Consider the following 21177-nt stretch of genomic DNA (forward strand, 5'->3'; position numbering starts at 1 on the left):
AGATAAAAGCTGAAGGGAAGCCAGATTTTTAGTTCTCCCTCTTGGAAGACAGAAAACATTTTTCCATAGTTTTAGTAATTAAAGAGCAGCTTTGCAGTTCAGTGCATGTTACATGAAACATGCTAACGTTTACCTATTACTGTGATGGTTTCCGGTTGTTAAAGATGATAATCACATCTCACTTCCTTTGGAACACATTCTGATTATTAATATACTGACAATGGAAGGTAATACTTCCTCTGTAACACAGTCTGATTGTTAACACACCGATCATGGAAGATAATCCTTGAATCCTTCACGGTGGAGATGCCACAGGCAGTACCAGGCAACTCCATGACAAGGACATGGAGGTGCTCTCAGTTCAAACCTAATTTGTTTCTTGATGTTTTCCTGGGAGCTGTGGAGATATTTGCTTCTCTTCCTCATCAGGCCAAAGGCAAGTCTGCACTTCGTCTTCCACAACAAACAATTCCTTTTCAGCTTTTAAAAACGGATCTTTTTGTTCCTCTCCATCAACCTTAACTCAGCCCCACAGGAATCCTGTTCCTAGCTAAGGAACTGGTCCCATGGGGGCCAGGACAGCACCAGGACACTCTTGTGAGAGTCTGCACCGATCGCTCTAAATACAGAATCATAATTTGCTGCAGTGTGGGAAGTGGCCTGGTGGTAGATTTAGAATAGAAGTTACTATTTAGAGACAAGGCTAGCTTTTCAACGTGTCCCCAAGAACGAGTGAATCCTGCGGTGGTTCTGCCTCTCCAGCAGCTCTTGGTCCTACACGTGTGGCCAGGCTCCATCCTGGGATCTGTGGAGGCTGAGGACTCAGGCGGCACCCCTCTTGGACCCAGGCTGCCTGGTGCCCACCCAGGGTCAGCCTCCCCTTCTCCCTCACCACTGTGGGTTCTATTCTTGTCAATGTTCTCTCCGACTTCTGATTGATTACATGGAACAGGAGGGAAGTCAGTGCTAATCCAGAGAGTGAGAAGAGGATGTGGACGTCGTCCAGAGGCCCCGCCGGCCTGGACTGTGCTTGGACGGGGCAGGAGACCCGCCTGCGTGGGGCAGGGACGCCCTCCATCTCTAGCAGCTAGGGGGTGTTCTAGTTTATCCTCTTTAATTAAAAAAAAAAAAACTTTGCATCTAGAGATTTAGGCCATATAGATTAGATAATGGTCTTCTCATTTATTTTGTAAGTGCAGAAAATATTTTCATGGTCAAACACATTTTTTTTTCCTGCTTACCTCCTTTCTCAACATTGAAAATAGATAGTTGATGGTGAATGGATTCAGCCTGGGAAATAATTGCTTGTCTTTATCTGGCAAGCAGAAGTGGGCAATCAAGAAATCTGACCACACACAGGCTTCGAAGGAGGATGTCCCTGCAGATGAGTCGGGTTGGCCTCCCAAGTCCAGAACCTCTTTCCTTGCAAGAGTTTGGTGAATAGGCATTGTTGCCATGTCATGGTCTAGTTTTGACCCAGAAATAATACACAAATGTCCTCAGTTAACAGTACAGTGTGGTGTAAAAGTGCTAATTATCTTGTGAATATAAGCATGGTAACTCCCAATCTAAGTATCTGTAGCCACAGAATCTATTTGATTTTTTTATAATGACTAAGAAGAGGGCACGTGGGTACTGGAGAAAGTAACATTTTAAATAATTATTTAGAAGCATTTCATATTCAATAATATTTATCTTCATAATTCTTTCATCATATCATTCATCATATTGATGTTCCTATCAATATACAAATAATCGAAAGCCTACTGACGCCAAACTCACAAATGTCATCCTACATTGACATGAGTGACAAGATGCCAAATAAAGGAAAATTATAAACATTTTATGAATTTACAACCCATTGGTTTATCCTTCACAGTTAAGGTGGGAAAGCTTTTCTTCAAAAAAATTAATTCAAATATTGCAAATTCTAAAATAAACTACAAGGAACAATTGTTTATGTGGTCATGTGCTATTTTCAGGTTCAGTTGTTGTCTGAATGGACTCAACAAGGAGTTAGGCCAGAACTCCTTGAAATAAAGAAATAATCATGAGAAAAATGTGAGGTCAAGTGCTCTCCTTCAAAGGAAAATAGGTCAGCAGGTCAGGGCCTCTGAGCCTCAGGTTCAGACCAGCAAAAAGACGTCTTCATTGAATCTTTACACAAAGTTGACCTAGAGTGGAGAGGACAGCGAGCAGAGAAGAGCCTCAGCTGAGGAGGTGAAAAGTTCCTCCCTGGAAGCAGAGAGAGTGGGTGGAGGGCTGGAGCTGGCCCAGATGCCCCCGGACCGCCGGCATGCTTACTCTAGCACTGCCCAGGTCATTTTGGGTGAGGGATACGCACGCTGTCAAGCAGAAGGAGGCACTCTAGGCTGTAGACAAATGCGCTTTAATTATAGGAGTTCAGCTGAGTTGGACGGTCTGGTTACCAAGGATTTAAAACACTGCTGCTTTACCCTAAGGGCTCACAACCCCGTCTTGCACAGCATTAAGAAACAAATTATAGCTATTTTAAAAGTTGACTGGATTGATTTTAGGGCTGACTCTGGAGACAGTTCTGTCTGAAATGATAGGAAGTGCCCCATGAGGCCCCAAGCCCGGCTCTGCCTGACTGTGCCTGGCACTGACCACGCCAGGGAAATGGGAAAAGGCTCCGGGGAAGGATGGTGATGCCCTTGAGGAGGAAAGGCACAGGGCAGCCCAGGCAGAAAGGAAACTCACCGGGGAAATGAAGGTAGGAAATGTGTCTTCATGTTGAGCAATGGCCTGGAAACTCACAAACATCACTCCCACCCAAGGAACCCCATGGCCACTCCAGGTGAAAATCAGCCCCTGCAGGTACGAGGCTCAGGGCTTGGCTAAACGTGGTGATGGATGTTCTTTTCATTTTTGCAGACTCACTTGATCTTCCTATGCTGAGACCCTCTAGCAGAATCACAACAGAGAGACACGTGACCTCTGGACACTATGCTGAGGCCCGAGCATGGGTGAGAGGCGCTGGCTGGGAAGGGCCTGTGAGTACATTACCCACAGCAACACAGGTACAGATAAATGCCCCTGGTGAGTGCTGGCCCAGGCAATGGGGCCAGTGGGCCAGCGTTTTGCTCCTGGAAAGGAGGAGCTCACAGGCTCCTTCCAGTGGAGGGACACACAGGACCCCAGGGGCTGCAGTGAGGGGGCTACGCAAACCTGCTCTAAAGCAGAATTTGGATTCTCCTTTCAGATTGCCTGGAACACTTCATTACTTGAAACACAGAGCAAGAAGCAGAAGTTACAAATCAGGTGTTCTCTTTAAGAAGCTGTATGGAGAGTTTGTCCTTACACTTGAATAGTTGCTTCATTACCTCCCTTATCTCAGAAGGACATGCACAGTAAGGTTATGCAGATCTGGCTTCCAAACAATATTAAGAGCAAGTCACCTAGCCTGGAACTGGCAGGTCCATATGGCAGACCAGGGACAGCGGGAAGAACACCTAAGTGGAACCTGGAAGCTACTTCCCACTCTGTGACTTTAGGGTCCATAGAATTATGGACCTGGATACTGGATGGCAGATGTGAAATCCCTTCTTTTTATTCAATGCTTATGCAAATATGTGCTATTGTCATTACAAACATGGTATGTGCCCTGGAGGGGAACAATGACTCCATTAAATTTTCTGGCCCTGGAATTCCATAAAGGAAGTAGCCCATGGCCCTAGCCCAGGTTTTTCAGCCTCCACACTATTGCCCAGTAGGCCCTGGAGATGCCCTGTGTGGGGCCCTATGCCCTGAGTGGCATCCCTGGGCTCCACCCTCCAGGTGCCCTGGATATCAGCAGAAACTCCCACCAAGTCCTGACAATAGAAAGTGTCTCCAGACATGCCCAAGTGTCCCTCGGGGGCAAAACCACCAGTTTGGGAGCCCCTGCCTAGGAAGGGTTTTTGTCTTGCTTTTTGTAGAGAGGCCACACAGTGTGGGCGGCTTCTCAGAAAGAAGGCGCAGTTCCCAGTGCTCATTAGCCTACAGATTCAATGACCAATTCACTGCAGAGGGCATCCAAAGGTTCTTGAACACAGAAGTTAGGAAATGACCATGAGATAACAAACGGGGTTCTATTTTGTAAAGGGGGTGCAGCCCGATTTGGGATTGCTAATAAAAGACAAGTAAGTCTTTCAACTCGATTTGTTAAAATTTTTTTTAACAACCGTATTTATCTTACCAACACTTTCCATTTCACTCATTCTTAATTAACACAGAGAGTAGGTTTTAAAAAACATTATGACAAAATAGTGGATTGTCCTCACAAAGCATTTCCTTAACACTTATGCAGTTAGGAGAATACTCAGATGGGGTGGAAATGGGTCTCACTCCCTTCCTAATGGCAGCTGTACATTCCTGGCATCTGCCCTCCACAAATTCCCCCAGGCACAGGTGCTGTTCACCGCTACCACGAATGTTCAGATGGAAGGCAGGCAACGATGAGTGTTTTTTTTCAAAGCATTTACTCAAGTGTTGTGGGTCCCTCCTTAGCAGCAGCATCTTCAACTTCCCTGTCCACCCAACTGACCCTGCTGTGAATCCTATTGGCCAGACACCCTCAGGGCTTGTGGAAACCCTGGGGCCCTGAGCTATCAGAAAAAAAAAGTCTATGAAAGCAAGGCCTCTGCACGATACACAATCCAGCAAGGGTGGTGGCTTCTACCAGACATGCGTGAGTGTTAACGCCCATGGAATGTAACCAAGCACATGGCAATGGGGCGGCATGGATGCCTGCTTGGCCTCTTACCTTGGTCTTACTCTCAAAACAGGTAAATCCCAACGCGAAATCCACCGTGAAACACAGCATCTCTCCTTGCCAGCTGCACATGTATGTTCTGGACTAGAAAAAAGTATCAATTTTGAGAAAACATTCTTTAATAATGCTGTTTAACTTTAATTAGGTAGTCTCCATATTAACCCCCCTTTGGTCAAAAATTATAAAATGCTCTCACATGCAAGTTACAGGGAACAAAACAGGAGGATGCAGGGTCCCGGGAGACCCACAGGAACAACTGCATACAGGTTCTTTCTTGCTTTTTGTCAAGAGGCAAATATTTCCAGCTCTGTGAGGTGGGGAGTGTTTACAGGCATTGCTCTAACTCAGAACAAATGCACAGAGCCCAGCCAATCTCTATTCTCCAACGCGTGTTTGAAAACACAGTAAACCACTGAATTTTCTTTCTGCTAGCTCATTATACCTATTGGGTAATATGTTCACTTTTCTTTGCATGAGGCCCACAAGCATGTTCCGGCAGGAGCTAGAAGCGGCACTTTCCTGAGAAAATTCTGAAGAGCAGTACAATTTACACCACCACCAAGCAGCGGAGCAGTACTGCAGGGATACCGCCAAAAACAAACAAAAACTACATCGGTCACACGGTGCGAGAAGTTCTGCAGTCTGAAGCGCATCCCACCCGCGGCCAGTGTTTTGTGTGGAGGGCGGCCTGGACGAGCACGTGACGCTTCCGAGGGGAAACCCGGGCTCTCTGCTCCTGGGCTCTGCCCGGAAGGTCTCTGGGCTTCAGGCTGCGGAGCCCGTGAACACCTGCCAATGCACTCGCAGCCATGTTGGTTGAAAGCGAGATTTGTGCTTTAAATGTTTTCATGCGACTCCAGACGAAAGAAGCATGAACCCTAATAACTTGGTAAAAGTTATTTTTAACAATCTCTGTAATAAATCTGCGGGTAAAATGTTCCCATTTAGAAGAGAAGCGGAGCCATCGATTTGAGCTGGAGAAATACAGCTGTGGGTTCTGGGCCTGTCTCTGAGCCACCCTGTGACATCCAAACACGTTACTCTTGTGGGAAATGGGTGCTTGATGCCTACACTCTTCTCTCTTTCCCTCCTTCTCTCTCTTCTCTCTCTCTCGCATACACACACACACACACACACACACAGAGTACACGGCTCACACACACCACACACACACACAGAGTGCACGGCTAACACCATATATACACACACACACATTCAGAGTGCATGGCTCATACACCACACACACACACACAATGCATGGCTCGCACACCACACACACATACACACACAATGCAGGGCTGGCACACACACACAGTGCACGGTTCACATACCACACACACACTTATACACAATGCACGGCTCACCCACCACAGACACAGACACACAGACACACAATGCATGGCTCACACACCACACACACACACAGAGCACATGGCTCACACACCACACACACACACAGTGCATGGTTCACACACTCACACAAACATTCCCCCCCACACACAGCCCATGGCTCACACACCACACACACAGCCCATGGCTCACACACCACACACACACAGCACATGACACACACCAGACACACACAGTGCACGACTCTCACACCACACACACCCACAATGCCCGGCTCACACCCACACAGCCTACAGCTCTCACACAGCATGCGGCTTACACACACACACACACACAGTGCGGGGCACACAGTGCACAGCTCTCTGACACACACAGCTCATGGCATACACACGTGCACGCACACAGCGCGACTCACAGCGCACTGCTCTGACACAGCACGTGGCTCACACACACAGAGCGCACAGGTGACACACAGCACATGAATGACAAACATAGTGTGGCTCACACAGCGCATGGCTGACAGTGCATGCCACACACACACACACACACTCACACCCTGGCTGAGGGAGGCTGGAGCCAGTCAGGTCTCAAGTCTCAGTTCTCAGTCCTCAGTCCTGCCACAGCTCCGCTCCATGGGCTGCCCACACTGCCTGACAAGACCTCCACTGTCCCCCCGCGCCTGCTGTGCTCAGCCCTGTGGCTGCATAGCTCGGGAGGCTCTTCCTCACTTGTCTCTTGTTCTGCTATTGTCCTTTTCCTGGATAGCTGAATGCGTGCCTTCAACATCTTCATGCCTGTCAACCTTTCCTTAGAGATTGTCACAAACACAGTAGCTCAAGTCCCTGCCTCTCCCCTCTTACAGGAGAGCAGATGGCGGGGGGCCCTAAAGGCTGGAAGGACCCATCTGCCTTGGGCTTCACACAGCTCCTGACCCTTCCAGGATAAACAGGGGTCCAGCCAATGCCACACACACAGCCGGCGGTCACGAATACTCTACACACTGTTGGCATTGGTGATGAGAGTCCGAGAGCAGATCGCAATGAGTGGTGGCTGAAAAGCACAGTCCCAGCCAGCTCCCCTTGCCCACCTTCCATAAACCTGACCCAGAGTGTGATAAGGACTGAGGTTCTATGTGAAAGGCCACAGGAGGTGACATTCTCACAGCTCAGGTTTGAAAGCTACTCAATCTCTAGAATTTAAATCTAGTGATTATAAAATAGGAAATGAAAGTATTCCAAGGGAAATTGCTACATTTTATGTAGACTAAGTAGCTAGCATCATAGGATCTGTAGAAATTGTAAACATCAGTGGCTACTGCTGAATGGCAATGCACACACATTCAGTAATTATAGCCCATCTTTACAGCACAGGACAAAGTTACTCCAGATGGCCACATAAGCACACAACCCATTTGCATAATCTCCAAAGGGGCTTAGGATGGAGGAAAGAGAGAAAGCTTTTGTCTAAGGAACCTCTGGCTACACAAAATCTCATTTTCAGAATTAATCAATCAGTATCCTCCCAGACACATAGAGTGTCTCATCATTTGCATTTTTAGAACTTGAGGGAATTTTTTAAAAAAATCTGTTTCCTCATTACTGCTGTACATACAACTCCCACAAAACAGTCTTATCATAGAACTTTCCAAACACAATTCTTTCAATCTAGTGAATGAATGACATGTGGGATTATTTCCAGGCTTCCTCTATGTTTACAAATTTTCCCTTGATGCCTTGGAAGAAACTCTAATTGGCACACACGCCCCAAATCCTGAAGGAAGGGTTGCCTCACGGCCCACTTCCCACATTGGAGGGAGTCTGGGAATGTTTATTTTTGTGTACTGGTTTCTTGAAAGACATCCTCATAGACTGCCCAGCAAATTTTGATAAAATTAGTAATTTAAACATTTGCATGTAACTCAGGGAGAGAATGTCCATGTAACTCATTTGGTGTAGTCATTTGGAATCCTCCAAGATGTTGAGGCTGCGGGAACAACTTACTAGAATAACATTTGATCTACTGATGAAATTATGGAGAAAAGGTATATGCAGAACACTTCATGGTTTGGCTGAAGACAGGGGACAGTCTTTTCGTACTGAATTTTATCTCCAGCACATTATATGGTGACCCATAGAAAAATGACCAACTGCAGACCACAGCTCTGGGCTTACAGCAAAGCTTCTGAATCAATTAATGAGTTCAAGAAAAAAAAAAAGTTCTAAGTACCTCCTTCCACAACTGACCGAAACATAAAATAGTTTTAGAACTCTTTATATGAAAATATCAAAAACGGTCTTATTAATGAAAGCTTAAAGTAAATGGCTTTGAAGTTCAGCTTTTGGAATAAAATAAACCAAGAGCAATAGCACAGAGCAATCAATATCTACAGAAACCATCAAAAATATAAAGCACAGAATTACCTGAAGAGTTAAAAAAAAGAAAGAAAAAAACCTAAGAATAAGAGAAATAACACCATCTTTTTTTTTTTTTTTTTTTTTTTTTTTGAGAGAGAGAGTTTCGCTCTTATTGCCCAAGCTGGAGTGCAGTGGCGTGATCTCGGCTCACTGCAACCTCCACCTCCTGGGTTCAAGTGATTCTCCTGCCTCAGACTCCCAAGTAGCTGGGATTACAGGCGTCCCCCACCATGCCCACCTAATTTTTGTATTTTTAGTAGACATGGGGTTTCACCATGTTGACCAGGCTGGTCTCAAACTTCTGAACGCAGTGATCCACCCGCCTTGGCCTCCCAAAGTGCTGAGATTACAGGCATGAGCCACCGCACCGGCCAAGACAAGATTTCTTTTCTGTGTTCTGAACACCAAGAACAGGATGCCACAGCCGTGCTACTCAGGTGAGATGCTGTAACTTCAGGAGATGACAGGCAAGTCGCCCCCTTTGATTTGCTCATTTCCAGTAAGGAAAATGCTCTCCCAATAGTGGGCAGTAAAGCAAGCAGCCTGGAAAAGGAACTGGAGTCGGATATAAGAGAAATAACAGCAGGCGTGCATCTGCCACGCGTAGGTCACCTAGTGCTTTCTTGAAGATTTAGTGTCTGTATTAATGGAGAATATTGGTCTGTAGTTTATTTTCTGGAGTGTTTTTGACTGCTTTTGGTATAAGGGTAATTAATGCTTGCTTCAAAAACTTGTGTTTCTCTTCCTTTTTTCTTCTAGGAGATATTATAGAGAAGATATTGGTGTTCTCTTTGACATTTGATAGAATTCTCCAGTGAAATCAGCTGAACTAAACATTTCATTTTGAAAGTTTTTAAGCTACAAATACAGTTTTCTTAGTAATGGTAAGGCTACCCAAAGACTCTACAGTGATGGAGTTGCGGCAGTTCGTGGTTTACGAGGAAACAGTCTCTTCAGTTTAAGTTGCAAGATTTATATGTGTAGAGTTATTCATTGTACTTTCATTATCCTGTCAAAGTTTACACAGTCTGTAGTGATATCGCATTTCATTTATTACATTCTCAATTTTTGTCTTCTTTTTCTCCTCCTTTTTTGTGAGTCTTTCTTCTAAACATTTGCCAAATTTAATGATATCTTCAAAGAAACAGCTTTTTGTTTTACTGGTTTCCTCTTCTGTTTTTCTGTTTTTGATTTTACTGATATCTGCTCTTCCTTGGGGTTTATAGTTTATTGTTTCTAGTTTATTGAGGCAAAAGCCTACAGTTTTTAGACCTTTCCTTTTCTCTAATGAATGCATGCTGTTAATGCCGTAAATTTCCTGCGCAGCCCTGATTCAGCTGTGCCTCACAAACTTTGATATATTACAGGGTTCTCATTTTCATACCCTCATTATTTTTTATTCGCCTTGAAACTGCATGTTTGACACATTGCTTATTTATAAGTGTGCAGTAGCTAAGTGTTTGGAGAATTTCCTATTATCTTTCTGTTGTTGATTTCAAATTTGTTTCCATTTTAATTGATTAACATTCTTTGTACATTTTCAGTTCTTACAAATTTGCTGATGCTTGTTTATGCCCCCAGATATGGCTGATCCTGCTAAAAGTTGCACGGACACTTGAAAATAATGTTTATTATCCCGTAGTATGTGGTGGGGGGATTCCATAAATGTTTACTAGATTCTTTTAGCTGATGGTACTGTTGAATTCTTCTATATATTTGCTGATCTTTTACCTAGTTGTCTTTCAGTTGTTGAGAAGGAGTGTTGAGGCCTTCCACTGTAATTGTAGATTTTTCTGTTTTTTGTTTTTGTTTTTGTTTCAGTTCTCAGTTTTTGCTTCCCATATTTTGCAGCCCCGTTGTTTTGTGAATACTCACTTAGGATGGCTGGATCTTCCCGGTGGACTGAGCCTCTCATCATCCTATAACGCCACTCTCTCTGCATCTAGTAATTTTATTTTCTCTGAAGTCTCCTTTATCTGATAATAGGGCTACTCTTGCTTTCCTCTGATCAAGGTTACATGAGTTATCTCTTTTTATTCATTTACTTTCAAACCATCTACATGGTTATCTTTGAAGTAAGTTTCTTCATTAGAGCTCGGTCATCTTGTTAATCTCCTCTGCCAATCTCTGTTTCTTACTTGGTGCATTTACACCACTTTCACTTCATGTAATTATTGATATCTTAGGGCTGAAGACTGATATTTTATTTTTTGTTTCCTGTCTTTGATTTCTCTGCTTTTTTTGTCTGCCTAACTGTAAGTTACTTAAACTTTTTTTTTTTTTTTAGCATTCCAATTTATCGTATTTTTTTGAGTGTCTCTTTGGATGGCCTTTTTAGAAATTGCTCTGGTTCTCTATACGCAGTTGTATACACGTTCTATATACACAGTGGTCACTCCTCCATCAGTTTAGTTGAAGTATAGAAACCTCACTCCCCTTCACCTTCCTTTTCCCTTCCCCATTTATAGTATACATATTTCAAATAGTTTCTTCATATACATTTAGAATCACATCAGACAGTGTTATTATTTTTTCTTCGACCATAAAACATAATTTAGTAAACTCAGGCCGGGCGCGGTGGCTCACACCTGTAATCCCAGCACTTTGGGAGGCTGAGGTGGGAGGATCACGAGCTCAGGAGATCGAGACCAGCCTGGCTAACATGATGAAACCCTGTCTCTACTAAATACAAAAAATTAGCGAGGCGTGGTGGCACATGCCTGTAGTCTCAGCTACTTGGGAGGCTGAGGCAGGAGAACCTCTTCAAGCCGGGAGGCGGAGGTTGCAGTGAGCCGAGATCACACCACTGCACTCCAGCCTGGGTGACAAAGCGAGACTCTGTCTTAAAAAAAAAAAAAGTAAGAAAACTCAGTAGGACAAGAAATGTCTGTGATGTCACCTGCACTCTCGCTCACCATGGCCCTTCTTCCCTCCTGATGTTCCCAGGTTCCTTCTTTCATCATTTGATTTCTGTTTAGAGAACTTCCTTTATTCTTTCTGGATAGATCTGCTGATACTAAACTCTCTTAATTTTTTTTATCAGAAAATGTTTCAATTTTTTTATTAAAATATATTTTCAAGTGGATAAAAGCTTCTGTGTGCCAATTCTTTTCTTTCAGCACTTAAAACAATATTAGGACACTCCCTTCTGGCCTCTGTAGTGTCTGATGAGAAAGCCACTATAATTTGAATCGTTTTTCCTCCCTAAGGGCTGTATTATTTTTCTCAGGCTGCTTTCAAGATTTGTTTTCTTTTTCTTTAGTTTTCATGAGCTTAATTGTAAGGATCTGGGTATGGAATTCTTTGGGCTTATTCTGTTTAGAGTTTGTTCAATTTCTGGAATATGTAGGTTTACGTCTCTAGCCAATGTGTGAAAGTTTGAGGCCATAATATTTTTTGAGTACTTCTCAGTACTTCTTTTCTCCTGGACTCCAATGATACAGGTGTTATGCCTTCGTTACATCCTGCAGGTGCCCCTGGAGGACAGCGTGGCATGGGTGCAGACGGCAGCTGGGCCTCAGCAGGGCGCGGGGTGAGCAGTGACAACCACAGTGAGTATGTGGACTCTGTGACTCTCCCTCAAACTAAGTAATGTGCCCAATCCCATGACCCTTCCCCACCATCCACTGAGAGCTCCATGCATGTCACCTTGACCCTTCCCCACCATCCACTGAGAGCTCCATGCATGTCACCTCTGGGGGATGCTGAGGCTTGAGCTGAGTGCTGTGAGAGCTCGGCAGTTCTAAAGCCGTCCCATCTTACACAGCTTCAGGCTGTCGGTGGAGAATTTCCTCTCGCACACAGTCAGCCTAATGACTCATCAAATTTTCTAGGGCTCTTGAGAAGCACAATCAATTACAGTTCCCTTAAATACCTTTTACTTAATTTTTGGACATCACTGCAGAAAATGACACGTGCTGCAGTGGCGAAAAATCCAGATAATAAAGATTAAAATCGCTTTTTATAGGACAATAGCTAGTAAACGTAATTAGGATGTGATAAAACAAAACGTGGTATTAAATAGCACACTCAAGTTCATTTTCAAATATATTAAAAATTCACGCTCTAAACAAAAGCATTAAGATTAGCCTTTTAAGTATCATAGACAACATGCACAAATGAAGAGCTGGAATTAATGAAGAAGTTAAAGAAGCGATTCTGCTCATTAGCAAAACAGGATGCATGGAGCTGTCGGAAGCAACATCAGGATGGGGTATGGGAAGGGAGAGAAATCACATGGGCACAGGTAGCTCTGCTGGGATAGACTGAGAGCCACCTTACAAGCAGAGGCTGGCACGGCCCAGGTGAGGTTCTGGTCAATGTGCACCCTGGGGCCGTAGCTTGTGTCCAGGGGGAAATGCTGACCCACCCTGGGGTGTTGAGGGATCTTCCTGTTTTTATCCTGGGGTCAGTGAGCCCCGGGAGGCCAGTGCTTTCTTCGGCCTAAAGCAGACTGGATTGTGGAAGGAGACCTGCAGAAAACGCTTTAGCTAACGAAGACCATCAGCCAAGAGTGAGTGGACTTTGAAAGGATTTTCGACAGCAGTTTAGAGCGGTGATGGTAACAGTGTCCTCATTTAAGGCACCCTTCTTGCATGCCCTTCAGAGCGGTGATGGTAACAGTGTCCTCATTTGAGGCACCTTTCTTGCATGCCCTTCAGAGCAGTGATGGTAACAGTGCCCTCATTTAAGGCACCTTTCTTGCATGCCCTTCAGAGCGGTGATGGTAACAGTGCCCTCATTTAAGGCACCCTTCTTGCATGCCCTTCAGAGTGGTGATGGTAACAGTGCCCTCATTTAAGGCAGCCTTCTTGCATGCCTTCAGAGCGGTGATGGTCACAGTGCCGTCATTTAAGGCACCCTTCTTGCATGCCTGGAACTAGGCTAAGTGCCTTACATTGAATTCTCATGGTAAACTCATGAGATGGTGCTTTCATCCTCATTTTACAGATGACAGGTGGGGTTTGGGCAGGCACACAGCTTGCCATAGGCACACAGGACGGGCTGGTCTCTCTGTCCCTGCGTCCTGACTCCTCATTTATTGCTTCCGGCACCACAGCTCAGCATTGCAGTTGTGCTCCACGTTTCTTGTGGGTTGGTGCACAGGGATGACTTGTGTCCCTCCACAAGTCATGCTGGAGTCCTAGCCCCCAGTATCTTATTTGGAAGTAGGCTCTTTGCAGAAGAGACCAAGGTGAGGCTGTGCTGGAGCACATGGGGCTCGAATCCTGTGACCAGTGATCTTCTGAGAAAAGGAGACAGAGACCCAGGGAGGAGAGCCAGGTGTGGAGACAGGGGTGGAAGCTGGGGTGAGGAGCTGCAGATTGAGGAATGCCAGGGACTGCAGGAGCCACCCAAAGCAGGAAGAGGCAGGAAGAATCCACCTTCTGAACCTGAGGGAGTTCAGCCCTGCCAACCCTTTGATCTCAGACTTGCAGCCTCCAGAAATGAGAGGATAAATTTCTGTTGTTTCAAGCCACTTGGTTTGCGGACGTTCCTTAGGGCAGCCCTGGGAAATGTGCGCAGGGCTAGACCAGCAGGGTCAGGACTGGTGACAGATGTGTTTCCACGGCCTGGAAAGCAGCAGTGCGGGGCATGTTCCTGCCTCTGACTGTTGGCTCCCGATGTTGCGCCTCATGGGATAAAAGTATCTGTATTAGTCAGGGTTCCCTAGACGGACAGAACTAATGGGATAGATATATATAAAGGGGAGTTTATTAAATATTAACTTACACAATCACAGGGTCCCACAATAGGCCATCTGCAAGCTTGAGGGGCAAGGAGAGCCAGTCCGAACCTCAAAACTGAAGAACTTGGAGTCTGATGTTCAAGGGCAGGAAGCATCCAGCATGGGAGAAAGATGTAGGCTGGGAGCTAGGCCCACCTCTCCTTTTCACATTTTTCTGCCTGCTTCATGTTCACTGGCAGCTGCTTGGATGGTGCCCACCCAATTAAGGGTGGGTTTGCCTACCCCAGCCCACTGACTCAAATGTGAATCTCCTTTGGCAACACCCTCACAGACACACCCAGGATCAATACTTTGTATCCTTCAAGCCAATCAAGTTGACACTCAGTATCAACCATCACATTTCTGGAGTGGTGCAGGATGGTAAAAAGGCATTTGGAGAGGTGGAGGAGGCAGAGGAAGAAGGGACCCAGGGAAGGCGGGTGTGGAAAGCAGACCTGGTGTTCACCCAGGGGCACCCTCCAGGACCGGGGGAGGACAGGGTCTCTACCAATGCTTACTGGTTTAATTCTGCTTCACTGTTTTAGAATGTGTGCCACTTTGGCCTGTCTTCTGTTTACATATTTATTATTTTAAATTAAATGTATAGGCTGGGTGTGGTGGCTCTCACCTGTAATCCCAGCACTTTGGGAGGCCAAGGTGGGTGGATCGCTTGAGCCCAGGAGTTTGAGACCAGTCTGGGCAACATGGCAAATCCCCATCTCTACCAAAAATACAAAAAATTATCCGGGTGTGGTGGTGGGCATCTGTAATTCCAGCTACTCAGGAGGCTGAGACACAAGACTCTCTTGAGCCTGGGAGGCAGAGGTTGCAGTGAGCCGAGATCATGCCACTGCACTCCAGCCTAGGTGACAGAGGTAGACTCTGTCTCAAAAAAATAAAACTAAAAATAAATAAATGAATGAAATGTACATAAAATACACTATGCTGACATGCTGATAGATTGAAATCCCGTCTGCCCCTACCCCTACTCTGGAAGAAGCACCAGCCCAGTCTCCTGTCCGTCACCCCTTGCAGCTCTCTGCTCTTTATAACACATAGAGCCCTGGGCAATGGGCCTCAGCTCCACACATTTCTAGATTCATACAGACCAACATGCGCCCTGCTCAAGCCCTGGTTGGGAGTTCTCACTACTCCGTTCCTTGCTGATACTCGGTATTTTCAAACTGGTTAACTTCTGCCTGTCTAGTGTGAGATGGAGTCTCCTAGGAGACTAACTCACATGGTCCTAACGTGGAACGAGGCCAAGATTCCTGCCTTCTGGACCTTCTTTTCCATTCTTTCCTTCTCTGCTCTTATCCTGAGAGCTCCTGGGCCACTTTCCTGTCACTTGATGCTTCCAGGGAAAGGCTGGAAAACGACCTATAAGAGCCAGGAAGGAACTGCGGATGCGCCAGGCTAGGCCACTGGGAAGGAGCTGCAGATGCGCCGGGCTGGGCTGCTGGGAAGGAACTGCAGATGCGCCAGGCTGGGCCGCTGGGAAGGAGTTGCAGGGGCACCGGGCTGGGCAGCCCCTGTATTGTGCAACTCCAAGATGTTATTAATGACAGGTGGACAATGTCTCAAGTATAGCTCATGCAATAGACACAGGGCAGCAGCACACATTTAATGGAGATGTGCAAAGTACCAAATATCAGATGGCAAAGTAACTGGTTTACATTCTTCATTGAAAATAAATATTTACATGAATGTATACTGCATGCACTGCAGTTCAACCTGGATCCTCCACCTTCAGGTGATGAGTACAGATTCTGCATGAAGACAGAAAAGCTTATTCCCCTCACTTGCAGATACACAAGGTGGGAGGGAACCTGAGGCTGGCAGTGGGGGCATTAGCTCAGGGATCCTTCAGTGGGTGGAATGCAGGTTTCCAGTAGAACGGGGCAATTCGAAACTTCTGCTACTTCCTTCAGGGAAGTATGGAGGAAAATAAAGGACATGCCCCTGAAACACCCCCAGCACATACAGCTGGTGCCCTGGACAGTGAAGTTAGGCACCTGGAATCTCTGTGAGGCTGGATGTTCTGTTCTGCTTTCTTGAGAAAGTGTCAAATAATTTTCTGTGTCCTGTATCTGGAATTGAAGCAAAAAGGGCAAAAAATGGGCATTTCTACCTGTGCTCTACAAATACAATTTATTGTCAGCCCAGCAACTTCTTCTAAAGCAAGACTGTCGTTAATATCAGAGCTCTTCAAAGATGGTGATTTTCTCAGCAAAGGTGGTCTGTTCCTAAAGAGCGTGCTGGGGAGTCTGCCCTGTGCTGACCCGGAAGCAGGTTCCTACACAAAGGCAGAGCTGCTCAGGGACTGTCATTCCAGGGAGGAAAGCAGGAAAATGCAAACAGTGACTGATTCATGAACACGGAGATGCCTTGAGGTCCCTGAGTGACCAGGAAAGGCCCGGCCACTGTGGGCCAGGAGCCTAGGTCAACCTCTATCTCTGTGGGGGACTGATAAGACCCTGTATTTTTCAGTTTTACTAATACACGGGTAGAAGAGGCCTCTCTAATTGTGAAATGTATGCCTGAGGGGCAGGTAGCGGCGTGCTCACCAGCACAGAGGCTGCTGCTGGGGCAGGGGCACCTTGGGAACATTCTGCAACCCTCTGCCCCTCACTTTGTCATCTGAAAAATGGGAATAACAGTCAAAATATGTATAAGTTTTATAAAAATCAAATGATTAATAAATATACGGTTATTTAACAGTGCCTAGTATGCAGTAAGCACCCAATTGGTCAGCAGCTGTGCTTGCCATCATTATTCTAACCAATTCCAGGATGAGTAGATCAGCATTAGCACAGAAATGGCCATGGTGCGAGGCAGAGGCTTACCAAGTGGAAGCAACCGATGGTGACGTCTGCCTGACCCTCCCACCCCAACATGGGAGACTCAGCCTTCTACAGTGAAAGCCATCGATGGTGACGTCTGTCTCACCCTCCCACCCCAACATAGGAGACTCAGCCTTCTACAGTGGAAGACATTGATGGTGACGTCTGCCTGACCCTCCCACCCCAACATGTGAAACTCAGCCTTCTACAGTGGAAGCCATCGATGGTGACGTCTGCCTGCTCTTCCCTCCCCAACACGGGATACTCAGCCTTCTACAGTGGAAATCATCGATGGAGACACCTGCCTGACCCTCCTACCCCAACATAGGAGACTCAGCCTTCTACTGTGGAAGCCATTGATGGTGACACCTGCCTGCCCCTCCCACCCAAACATGGGAGACTCAGTCCTCTACGGCTGTCATTCCTATGTCACTCGAAATTTCCTCAGTCATTACATTTCTGGGCTACACTTTCTCTGTATTATTATAATAGATGCCTCTGGGAATAGGGTTAAAACTAAGAAACACTGAAGTTACTAAAATGGGTAACTTACTGAAGCAGATACTTTGTATTAAAAAAGGTACTCTTCCTATACAAGTTTCTGCACCTGTTGGAAAAAATTATTCTGGGAAGCGAGTTCCATCAGAGTGAACGGGGAGAAGACAGGAGGCGGATCCTCAAGCCTGTCTCCATGCAGGTTCCTCACACTGAGGCATGAGACACTACATCCGCCCGGCATGTGGCCGCTTCAGTCTCTGCATCTGAGAGTTCAAAACACTGAAACTCAGAGTTGCCACAGAGCTCATGGCCACATGAGAGTTCCTGCGGCACCACACTAGCATGAGAGAGAGACTCTGACACTGCCCGCTGGGCCTCCCTGCTCAGTCATTCCCCAGCATCATCATCTCCCCAGCACTCCATGCGCACAGGGCAGAGCTGCATCCTTCACACTCAGCGTAGCGGGAGTGAACGAGACAGCCTGCGTCAAACGCCTCATCCCAGATGCAGCCAGGTCAGAAGACGAGCCACACTGTCTACTTCCTCGCCTCTGGGTGCCTGGGCTGTAAACTGTAGAGTGTTATGTTAGCAAGTGGTTTTATGATTCTGCAGGCTTGATTTCTTCCTCCAGACACTGTGCAATTTATAAAGCAAACGATGACACTCACTTCCCTCATATACCTGAGGACTTAGGTTTGTGTTTCTTAAGATGCTAAGATATTTTGTTCAATAATCTCTACTGGAATTTCTCATCATATGTTAATATCTGATTCCTGAAATGACCGTTTACCATTGATAGAAAGTGCTTGTGTCCATGTGGTTTGGGAGACCACTGTCCTGCTTACAAGACGGATGATGAACCCCTTTACATGAAGAAGTAGCAGAGAGTAAGTTCCTTTCTGCATTTCTGATTGGAGATTTCTTTAATCTTAACCAGTTTCTACTTTCTAAATATAAATTGGATCATCTGTCCCTCTAAGGTAATCATTCTAGAAACTTATATACTTTCTCCTAAGAAAGCTAAATCTCTGTTTTTCAGATAAAAATCTAAGTTTCTCTTATAAATTCATTCATTTCTCAAACATTTGAGCACATAAAATGTACCATGTTTAGAGAGATTAGATGAAATTCTCAAAGCTGCATTCCTTGAGCATGGGAGGGGCACGGCCAGGATCTGAGGGTTGGGGTCTGTCCCTAATGGGACCTGAGGGTTGGGGTCTGTCCCTAATGGGATCTGAGGGTTGGGGTCTGTCCCCAATGGGACCTGAAGGATGGGGTCTGTCCCCAATGTCCCCATGCGTGGGAGTTGTTCAGCATACCATTCCATCTCCTCCAAAAAGATAGGAGCCACTGAGGACTTCAGGGACAGCCGATGGAGAGGGTGAGATTGCAGGGGTATGCAGAGTGGTGGAGACAAAAGAGAGTTGGGGAAGAGAGTGGTCAGCTAAGAGGCTGTGGTGGTGACCAGCCTGAACACATGTGGCACCATCTGACTTGGACCCCAGTGTTGGGCTGTTCAGGAACATCTTGAATGTTCTTAGTCCACAGGCTTAGAGGACTGTTCTGGGTTCCAGTTTGGGATCATCCAAATGGCACTATTACAGCATCAAAGCAGTCTTCCAAGCTGGTCCTTTTAACTCCTAGTGAGTGCACAAAAGGAAGCCTGCCAGAGGGTCACTTCTCCCCTGTAGATATCATACTTTACAAGGTTCGCTCCACATGCTCGGCCGCAAAACAAGCCTTAATAAATGTTAAAAGATTAAAATTCTATCAATTATCTTTTTTTTTTGAACTTATTGGAATGTAACTAGAAATCAACAGCAGAAGGAAAATGAAAATCAACAAATATGTGCAACTTAAACAACCCATTCTTACACAACCAATGGGTCAAGGAAGAAATCACAAGGGAAGCTAGAAGATAACTTAAATAAAAAACGCAACACACCAGAATTCATAGAACACAGCAAAACTAGGGCAAAAAGGGAAACTTATAGCTAAAAATGCTTATATTAAAAAAAGAAAGATCTCAAATTGGCATCTTAACTTTAAACCTTAAGAAACTAGAAAAAAGAAAAACACACTAAACGTAAATCTAGAAGAAAGAAGGAAATAATAAAGATTAAAGCAGAAATTTTTAAAAAGACAAAATAGAAAAACAATATAGCAAATCAATGGATGCAAAACTTGATTCTTCAAAAATATTTTTTAAAATGGCAATGCTTTATCTGTATTGACCAAATAAAACATAGAGAAGATTCAAATAGCTAAAATCAGAAATCAGAGAGGGGACATTTCTACTGACTTAACAAAAGTAAAAAAAAAAAAAAAAAAAAAAGTAAGAGAGTACTACAAACAATTTTACACTAACAAATTGAATAACTTGGATTCAATGAAAAAATTCATGTGACACACACAATTTATCAAAACTAAATCAAGAAGAAATAGAAAGTGTGAACAAACTGTAGCTTGCAATGGGACTGAACCTATAATCAAAAACCTTAAAGCAAAGAAAAGCCAAGGGCCAGATGGTTTCGCTGGTGAATTCTACCAAACATTTAAAGAAGAATTAACACCAATCCTTCTCAAACACTTCTAAAAACCTGAAGAGAAGGATATACTTTCCCAGTCATTCTATGAGGTCAGTGTTCCCTTGACACCAAACCCAGACAAGGATTCTACAGGAAAAGAAAACTGCAGACCAATATCCCCTATGAAGATTGATGCAAAAATCTCAACAAAATACTAGTAAACAAAATTCAACAGCGCATTAAAAGCATTGTACAATGTAACAAAGTAAGATTTATCCCTGGAATGAAAGGATGGTTTGACATAGAAAAATCTATCAATGCAACATGCCATGTGAACAAAAGGAAGGAAAAAGAAAAATCTGTATCATCTTAATAGATGCAAAAAAGTAACTGGCAAAATTCAACACCCTTTTATGATATAAAACACCCAACAAACTAGAAATTGGGTGAAATATCTCAACATCATAAAGGCCTTATATAAAAGCCCACATTAACATCATACTCAATAGCGAAAGACTGAAAGCTTTTTCTTTAAGATCAGGAACAAGGCAAGGATGCCTACTGCTGCCAATTCTATTCCACACAATACTAGACATCCGAGCTACAGCAACTGTGAAGAAAAACAAACAAGTCAACCAAATAGGAAAGAAAAAACAAAATTATCATTGTTCACAAGCAACACTTTCTTACATATAGAAAACCCTAAAGACAGAACAAAAAAATCTGTTAGAATTAATACACGAATTAAGCAAATCCTGCACAAAAAAGTTGCAGGATTCAAAATTAACACTCAAAAATCAGTTTTATTTCTATATGCTAACAACGAACAACCTGAAAAGGATATTGAGAAAACAATCTCATTTACAATAGCATCAAAAAGAATAAAATATATGGAATTAACTAAGCCAAGGAAGCAAAAAGACTTGTACATTGAAAACTACAAAACATTGATGACAAAAATTAAAGAACACACCATTGAAGAAAAGACATCTTGTGCTCATGGATTGTAAGACTTAATGTTGTTCAGATGTCCATACTACTC

At 44.6% G+C, this 21177-nt stretch overlaps 1 protein-coding gene across 7 annotated transcripts in view; it reads right to left on the reverse strand.

The window, feature by feature from the left end:
- Positions 1–21177, reverse strand: part of SNTG2 (syntrophin gamma 2) — a 388440-nt gene that overhangs the window by 48893 nt on the left and 318370 nt on the right. For all 7 annotated transcript variants that reach the window (XM_055378685.2, XM_031008374.3, XM_055378682.2 and 4 more), the window contains one exon: positions 4766–4858. In XM_055378685.2, coding sequence (XP_055234660.2) covers positions 4766–4858 — 93 coding nt within the window. The remainder of the gene's footprint in view (positions 1–4765; positions 4859–21177) is intronic.

Source organism: Gorilla gorilla, chromosome 12 (assembly GCF_029281585.2).
Source record: "Gorilla gorilla gorilla isolate KB3781 chromosome 12, NHGRI_mGorGor1-v2.1_pri, whole genome shotgun sequence".
Taxonomy (NCBI): Eukaryota; Metazoa; Chordata; class Mammalia; order Primates; family Hominidae; genus Gorilla; species Gorilla gorilla.